Source organism: Hylaeus anthracinus, unplaced genomic scaffold, assembly GCF_026225885.1.
Source record: "Hylaeus anthracinus isolate JK02 unplaced genomic scaffold, UHH_iyHylAnth1.0_haploid 17193, whole genome shotgun sequence".
Taxonomy (NCBI): domain Eukaryota; kingdom Metazoa; phylum Arthropoda; class Insecta; order Hymenoptera; family Colletidae; genus Hylaeus; species Hylaeus anthracinus.
Window position 1 is genome coordinate 19,433 of NW_026534719.1, and position 9,034 is coordinate 28,466.

The 9,034-nt window shown below is 42.5% G+C and overlaps 1 protein-coding gene across 1 annotated transcript; it reads left to right on the plus strand.

Annotated features, from left to right (window-relative positions):
- Window positions 1–1,712: 1,712 nt before the first annotated feature.
- On the plus strand, window positions 1,713–9,028 carry LOC128892763 (autism susceptibility gene 2 protein-like; the record flags this gene model as incomplete). Its single annotated transcript, XM_054153303.1, has 16 exons — window positions 1,713–1,892; window positions 2,393–2,578; window positions 2,953–3,066; window positions 3,157–3,192; window positions 3,284–3,310; window positions 3,390–3,450; window positions 3,526–3,728; window positions 3,802–4,176; window positions 5,159–5,394; window positions 5,469–5,582; window positions 5,783–6,003; window positions 6,121–6,329; window positions 6,419–6,583; window positions 6,735–7,014; window positions 7,235–7,397; window positions 7,641–9,028. Coding segments are annotated over 16 exons (3,570 nt in total), but the record flags the coding sequence as incomplete, so codon positions are not given.
- Between the last annotated feature and the right edge of the window lie 6 nt (window positions 9,029–9,034).

A 9,034-nucleotide genomic window follows, 5' to 3' on the forward strand; every position in this document is an offset into this window, starting at 1 on the left:
AACGACCTTCCTTTACTCGTCCCGTGTCGAGGAACCTCACCTCCAGGATCGTCCAACAGTTCTTTATCTCTTTCTCTCTCTCTCTTTCTCTCTCGCCAACCATTTTTCTGTCTCGATATCAATTTATTTCGAACACATACTCTCTCATTGATTGCAACAGTAAAACATGTACGAGCAAAATTATTTATCGATGTTTTTAAGCCAATTCTTCTGATAGTATTCTAAATCGAATATCCTTATGTTTTACTCGAGACGTATATTACTCCCGGTACGTTACTCCGACAAAGGGATGCTCGAATCTTGTTAAAAATTGATTTTAAAAATCTTTTCCCTTGTTGCTGACTGTGCTATTATGACATTTGTAAGTTAAATCTGCATATACACAATTAAGACATTATCACGTAAATTTATCACAGTGGATTTCTAACCATTAATTTAAGTTACGGTGAATTTCAAAATGGTAAATATGGGATGATCGTATGATATTTAGTTGATATTATCGACACCAATTTTCATGTGAGACTGGTCAAATTAGGAATCAATTTTTCCTAAAAGAATAAGATTCGTGTCAGAATTAAGAAAAAAAAAAAAAATCAGAAATTAAAAAAGTATGTGTATGCAATCTATTGAGAATTGAATATCCCTAACGATCACAGAATTTTCCGTGGCTGAATACAGCGATTAGCGATCCAACCTCGGAATAGCTTTTCTGGAGCAGCGATTAACGAAAGAAAAAGGAACGCTTCAAGCATTGTGATATATTATAGCAGGTTTACGCAGTTTTTTGGTGCACTCCCAAGTCGGTGGTTTATTCGATTAATTCGCCTTAGATACGGAGCGTGTAATCCGACCGCGGTACACGGTCCTAGGGGGTTTCGCTTCGCAGTTGGCACACGTGCGCAGGTGGAGTATGGCTTTTGCTAGGTGGTAGTTTTTTTTATCACCGAGGAGCTCTAGTGGCTTTTTCCCGGTCGTTTCTTTGGTAGCCAATCCGTGAGAGAGACGAAGAGGGAAGCAAGGAAGGGTAAGAGCGTGAACGGGTACACAGTTATCGGAAAAGGAAAGTAATACCCGGGAGTCGAGAAAGAGAAGTCAGGGTTCGGGGGGCTTCGTTCCTTCCAGCTGGCCTGGCACGGCAAAGGAGGCCTTGTCGCGCGGCTGCTCGTTCGGTCAATGTCTTCTCTTTCTGCCTCGCTCTTCCTCCTCTGCCTTCTTCGTCGTCCCCCACTCCGCTCTTTTTTCGTCCGCCCCTCCTCCCACTTTCTACATCCTCCAATCCCCTCTCTCGCTGGTTCCCTTCACCTTTACCCCGCTCGCTACCTCTTTCATTCTCCCCCCACCATTCGTGCGCTGCATCGCGCACACGAGACACGGTGCCTGCCTGTGAAAATCTTGCTGTCATCTTTGCGAACGCCCGTGTCCGTCTTAGAGCTAGAATCCGTACGGGAATCGGCCGTATTTCTCTCGTCTACCCAAAACACGGGAACGTTTGATCGCGATAACGGTATTTAGGTGCACCAGAGGGGAAACACCGCGAGAAACGGGGAGGCGGGAGCGGCGAGGGGACAGGGGCAGAGCACCACCCGTTCGGAAATGTTCACTGACATCGCGGTTTAAAGCCACCCGACGGAAAGGCGTTCTCGTGCGGCTTTTTCTACTGTGCGCGCAACCAGCGTCGATGTTCCGCGCGCGCAACCAGATAAATTCGTCGACGTGACACGAAAACCGACGATTGGCCGATTTTTCCTTTCTTGCCGCGGTCGAGCAGCGAAGTTGTGACAGGGATCGGTGGTGGCGTGTTTACCATACGTGTTGAATATACTCGTTTGCTGGTTGGTCGGATTTTATGCGCCTTGAATCCAACCACGGCGAACGGTACACCCGAGTCCTTGGTGTGTATCGGATATGCAACCAACGACCGCAACGAATGAAATTTGATTATTTTAATTCGCGCCTGCGAAGCTAGAGATCGTACCAAGAGCCACCGTAAGGATTATGTTACCGTTTATCGCGATACCGCTCGCAACAGCATCCTTAGGTTCTTGTAAATAACGACGGCTCTCTTAGAATGTAATCTTACATTCTTGAGACTGTTGATCGCGTATTAAGTTTCGACGAATGTTTCTTAAACATTTCAAATTGAGTTACATTTTATCTAAACGTTTAATAAAAGAAAAACAAATGTACCGTTTTTTTTTTCTCGTGTGATAAAATTATTTTTGCAATAAACTAGGTAACGAGATTAATTTTTTTGGTAAAGTCTCGAATTGACGAGTCCTCTAGCGCATCTAGGATGAAACTTATTTTTACAATAAAAAATATTACTTATATTTACGTATAAGGTTTAATCTTTGTGAAAAATTTAATTTGAATTTTTTGTTTCTGATTACAGAGTGCAATAAAGCTAGCTGGTAAAAACAATGTCAAGAAATTGCATACGCTACTGTCAATAGTGGAAGAGAAACCGAAGGTGGATACAGGACAGAATAATAGACACAACGAGCACCACATCAAAAACCATTTCAAGCACAACCATTATACACACAATTCCATACTGACACCTTCAACGCTCAACCAGGTAATTTTAAACAAAAATGGATGTACAGTATGCACTGAAATTGTTAGTTGAAACTTTAGGTATGTGTAGTATTCATCAGAAGAAGCAAAACAGTATTAGCGAACATGAGTTTGGAACTGACAGTTTCTAAGTTACAAGATGAAATCTGATACCACTGTAGCAGTGTCTAAAATACTTTTGTCCTATTTCGATACATACCTGAACATGCTATCTTATCGTACATTGTACATACTCAAAAATGCAATGAGTACTTACAATTTCTTTTAATCAGAATCTAATGTATCTAAAGTTTAAACCATCTACATCAGCACATCCTATATAAATATTATGGTGACATATAATAGAAAAGTTATGTAACTATGCTTTGCTTGTAGGGCCTAGATGCAGGTACAAGCGACGATAGTGGTAGAGCATCTGAACAACTGCATGGCCCTGGTATACCTAGGGATTGCCAGGACGCAGACAGTTCCAGGGACCACCTCAGCGATGTAAGTAGAACTATCAGTTAATTAATTGCTGTACAAACACAAAAAAATGATCAAATTCTTATTTTTGTGCAATTTCTATCGTTCTTACAGGCTAGCAGTCATTGCAGCTCGGGTAAAGGTTATATCGTAAGTGTCAGAATTCAACAAACTAAAATGTTTGTTATAAATATGAAAAGCTGTAGTAATAATTCTTTGTTATTTCTGTTTCTTACTATAGTGTGATAGTGAAGGAGAAGACGATAAGGTATGTAAATTTCGAACTGTAGAACTAAGATGTAATAAAACAAACGAGCAGTTTTTCTTAAAACTACATTTTATTCCAGGGCTCGGATGCTGAATCGATACTCTTTGAATCTTCTACCCCACCACCCCTTGCACGTAAATGTATGCTTCAGAAATATCAGCGTTATTCCTATTTGTGCTGTGAACACATGTCTGACATCGGTATTTATATTCTAGACGAGTTGCCATCGTCTTCACCACACGTATTGCCTCCAGCAAACGGGGCAGGAGGTTCACCACCGGACACTGGTGGACAAATTTCTAATCCAGCAACGGATGCTCCGGCACCTATACCACCTCCTGTGCCTGCGTCAGCACCAGTTCCAACAGCGCCAAGTCCTCCCAGTCCTACTCTACCCCCTCACATATCCCAGCCACCTGTAAGTAAAGTCTTTGTAAATTTTCGTTTTGCTTCAGCAGACTCAACATACATTTGATTAAACGTACTTTCAGATGACTAGTCCGTTGGCAGCAAATCCACGTGCAATAGCTCCGCAACAGCGGCCAGCTTCCCCAGCTCTGCCACCTCCTTCCTTGTCCCAGCAGCCTCACACTACGATACCTGCGTTACATACACCTAATGTGCCCCTCGTTTCGTCGAGTCATACAACTAGTCCCGCGGGAGCCAGTTTAGGTGTCACCCCAGCAGCACCATCAAACGGGGCGACAACTACCAGCTATCCACCGTCGATACCCATGGCTGCTTATCCTCAAACGCAACCATCTTACCCGCCCCTTTATACGCCGTATACTGCTCTAAATCACAGTCCATACCTTCCACCTGCGGTACCATCTCCTTCCCATTCTGCTTCTTCACGGGCAGAAGTGGTAAGTCGTAATATTCTTTTCATCTAAATCAGTATTTCTCAAATACTAGTCCGTGGACCCCTGATGGAATGATGCAAGTTAAATGTGTTGAAAAATCATGTACTATGTAATCTAATATGATGATAACATTTTTAATGTGACAATTGGGTTCTTGTGTACATTCTTGTAAACATCAAGTACGAAATATCTTGCAAAGTATTATGTTTTTAAAATTCAAACTTTGTCATGATTATTTCTATATATACAGAATGACGAAAAGAAAAATCTAGCTTAATTAAATATTGCACATGCATCATTGCACCAAAATAAAAAAGTGTACCATCTAACGATGGTTCTTATTCTTTCAATTGCTTTTTGAAACAGTAGTATTTGCTTCAAAGAATGATACAGTGTAGTGGAATAACAAAAAAGTCTTCATGGTAAGACATACAAGATTTTTTTTATGCCTTTTTATGTCATTTGTTTAGTAAATGAATTTGACTTTAAACTTTACTTGAATTCCTGATTATTCAAATATTATTCAACTATTGGAATGTTTGAATATTTGTCTATTGGAACACTTTATAAACTGATCATGTTCTGATTATGTGCTCCTGGCTTTGAATAGTGTGGTATGAACTATAAATCTTAATCTCAAGTTCTTTAAGTTCATAATGTTTTTCTAAATTTTATTTTTTCAAGATATTTTATTAACAATAAACTTAAAGTTATGTCTCACTCAGCACGTTTAAAAATATATAATTCACTTGATTCACTTCAATTAAAATCATAAATTTGAATTAAGGGTATGTACTAAAAACATAATAGTTTAATATTATTTAGGACAGGAGATACGCCAAAAGTTTTCCTTTATAGAAAGGGTCTATGGAAAGATGACATTTGAGAAACACTGACCAACGCTAAGGACTTTTGTTCAACTTTGCATTACATGTAATGAAAGTTCTTTCGCGTTTTCCGTTTAACCGATATTTTCCGTTTTTAGAGAGGAAGTAGAGCCTCCCCGTGCACCAACATAAGTAAACAGCCTGTAGGAAATAATACTACGAATCACAATACTCCGCTAAGCGCCGCCACTACGACATGCGTGTCCACGATAACTAATACAGTTACCACAGCGAACACCATCGCTCACAGAGATATGGTAGCCTGTAGTTTAACTGGAAGGAATAATAACTCGCCCCGTGGACACAGTCCGAGCCGAGAAAGGGATAGCTACAGGTACACGTTTGTAATCATACATAATCCCAACGTTTGTTGCAACAATGATCTTATAGTACTATTATTTGTTACAGCAGTAACGTGAGTAGCCTAAGTCGAGGTAGTATAACGCCCGTAAGTGTGCCAAACACGTCTTCTCCAGCCAATTCTAGTCTACCTGCGTATTCCAAGCCACAAGGATGGATTGGGTATAAACAACACGGAAATTATTCTAACACATTCATACTTAAGGATGCAGTTAAGCTTCAAAATTTTAAATATGATTCAGTCTCCAATAATTAATAATTTTGTAGCCATCAAGGAAAATTGTTTACATTTTAAGGTTTTGAGGCTCGACCACCTTAACGAAATTTCATTAGATGACAATTTACATATGTTTAATTTGCAGTAGCAACACAACTTCGCAATTATCTCCGGCAACAGCAACATCAGTTCCAAGGCCAACTCCACCACCCGTGCCACTGGGCATGCACACGTTTCCACCGCCAATGTTTGCAGCACCACTACCACCTCCTGTGTCCAGTTCGAGTCCACACACATCACTGCCTTCGTTACCACCGCCAACGACCAATCCCAACCCATTCTCCGCCGAATCACTTTTCCAAACAAGTAAGTTCACAAACTGTTACAATTTTTGCAATTCGAGGAATAGAGAGAGAGAGAGAGAGGAATTGACTCGCCGAGGAACAAGAGACTAACGAAAAGTAGGGGTGACTCATGTCGCAGGTCAGGCCGACATGCTAAGGCGAGAGCTTGACAATAGATTCTTGGCATCCCAAGACCGAAACGTTGGAGTCGGAGTCGGCAACCTGGGGCCACCCCCATACCTCAGGACAGAGATGCACCATCATCAGCATCAGCACACTCATGTACATCAACACACGACGCCTCTACTTCCACCGACTGCAGCGACCACCCTCTTTCCAGCTCCCATCGTACGTAACCTACGCATCATTGACATGTGAAACTTAAGGCAGTAGAAGTGAACCTTCATGCTTTTATACACCAATAATTATTTTTTTAGTTCAAGGATATTCCAAAACTGGGAGGTGTTGAGTCTCCTTTTTTTCGTGGTAATTTAAATCTGTCTGGATATTCTGGTTTTAATGCCGGCCTTCTGCATCCGGGCATCGGACCGCCTTCGACTCCTTTCGTACCACCGAATCATTTAACATCGTTCGCACCAAAGGTAAATCGATTTTTAATTTCTGTATTAGATTAAATGGAAAGCTTTTACATTTTCTATTAAGTCAATAGGAGAATTAACACTTTACCATCTGAATAATCTATGTTCTGGAAAAAATATATGTTATTTACAATTTATGTTTTGTCTATTACAGAAGACTGGAAAATGGAACGCAATGCACGTACGCATCGCTTGGGAAATTTATCATCATCAACAAAAGCAGCAGGCGGAAGCTAAGGCGGGAGGTGTCGTTAATACTAAAACGGAACTGCTGAGACCACCGGGTCATCTTTATCCAGGTGGACCAGCAGGTGGTCTCGGAATTGGTGCACCTCCGATGGCGCCTCCGTTCCCCACTAACATGCAGCAGGCACATCCTGCGCCACCTCCACCTCATCCAGTTGGTTTTCTGTCTACGCCAGCGTCACATTTAGGTAATCTTCACGGAATCGATGCTTTACACAAGTCTTGATCATTTTATTAAGGAAAGATATGTTATCAACAAAAAATCAAAGTTTTGGTCTCATAAACATTGAGAGGTTTTTTATTATTACTAAACTATGACATCTCAAGTTTTGTAATCAACTTTATCGATGACAAAATATTAAGAATTTTAAAGGATTATAATTTCATTTCGTATTAAAATTATTACAGGAACAGGAATGTCACCGTTTGGAAGGTACCCATCCACGTACGGCGCGCCAAATCCGAATTTCCCTGGTCTTTCTAGTTTTCCACCATCGAGAGAAATGCCACCGTTGGGTGGGCTAGGTTCTGTACACGATCCGTGGAGAGGGTACGTTTCAATTTCAAAAAGGTTCGATTACTTAAATTTACTCACAAGGGAACGCTAAGATTTGTCATCCTCAGAATTGTGTTAAATTTTACATACGGGAGTATTCTTAAACAAAGTCAGAAATCCATTTTCATTCAAAAGTACTCCTTGTGTAAAGTTTGACGCAATTCCGAAGAGGGCAAGTTCTCAACGTTTCCTTGTCAGTCATCCAATACCTTTCTCCCAGGACTAACTATTATTTATCCCTTTAAACAAATTTTTTAGATTGCAACGAGCGTCCACTGGGTTCCCACCCACCACTGTTGCATGGAGCCTGAAACCAGAACCGCCTGCTATCGATAGACGAGCGGAACTCGAGGAACGTGAACGAGAACGCGAACGGGAACGAGAACGGGAACGCGAGCGTGAACGTGAGCGGGAACGAGAACGCGAACGTATCAGACGTGAGAAGGAGAGGGAACGGGAGGAGCAGCGCGAGCGAGAAAGACGAGAACGAGAGAAAGAAGAGAAAAGGAAACAGCAGGAAGCTGCTGAGAGGGAAAGGGACAGAAGGGATAAAGAACGTCGTGAAATGGAGAGACGCGAAATGGAGCGCGAGAGATTGCTTCATCAAAATCGACAGCATGTGGTGGTAGGTCGAGAACGATCACCGTTGAGAAATGGAACGGTGACTATGGACGGTGGCGAGGTGCGTGTCAAAGAGGAACCCCGAAGCAAAGACGACGAAGTCGTGATGCTTCCAAGACCACCGGGTCCTGGCCCAGGTGGTCAATCCGCAACAGGGCCTGGACCGAGTCCACTACCCGATACCAGGTATCATCACCCCCATCCTCATTCGTATCTCGCGAGGCATCCTCACGGGATGCCGCATTCCATGCCGCGAAGTATGCTCCCTGGATTAGGTGGACATCCCATGCAACATTTCCCACCACCTTCGGCGCCTGCAGGTCAACCTGGGGGTCCTTGGCCCGGGGATCCATTCAGAGATTATCGCTACGATCCTTTGCAACAACTGCGTTACAATCCCCTGATAGCTGCTGCTGCGTTTCGCGCAGAGGAAGAGGAGAGGGCCAAGCTTTACGCTGGCTACCCACCACCACCTGTGAATGCTCTGAGAAGCAAGGATCCCAGTCCTGGCCCCCTTAGCAATTTACACATGCATCACAGAGCGGGACCAGGACCAGGAGTGCCAACACGACAATTGGACCCTTCTTTAATGCACGCAGATATACACAAGAAAGAGGATGCGTCCCAATCCCGATGATACATCCTCCCAGCGTCCTCGGCTTCTGCGAGCGAACGCACCAAAGGGTCAGCAGTCTGAGCACTAGCGCATACCCACACCCTCACCCCCCCACGGTGCTGATATTTTGCTAACGGAGGAGAGGCGTTATTTAAAAGAAATTGTACATAGATTATATAATATTTATAGTTATCGATGGGGAAGTGCGAAATGAAGAAACCGTGTTAGAACTTTCAATTATATATGGAACGCACTCCGTATGACGATCATTAACAAAGATGCCTTGACTCGCGATCCGTAGGGTCAAAAGACGGATAACTTTTACGCGTTTACCGTAACGTCGATATTGCGCCAAGGCATCGGTATGAAAAAAAAAAAGGGAAATGTGTTGTCACGAAACGGAATGAAAGAAATA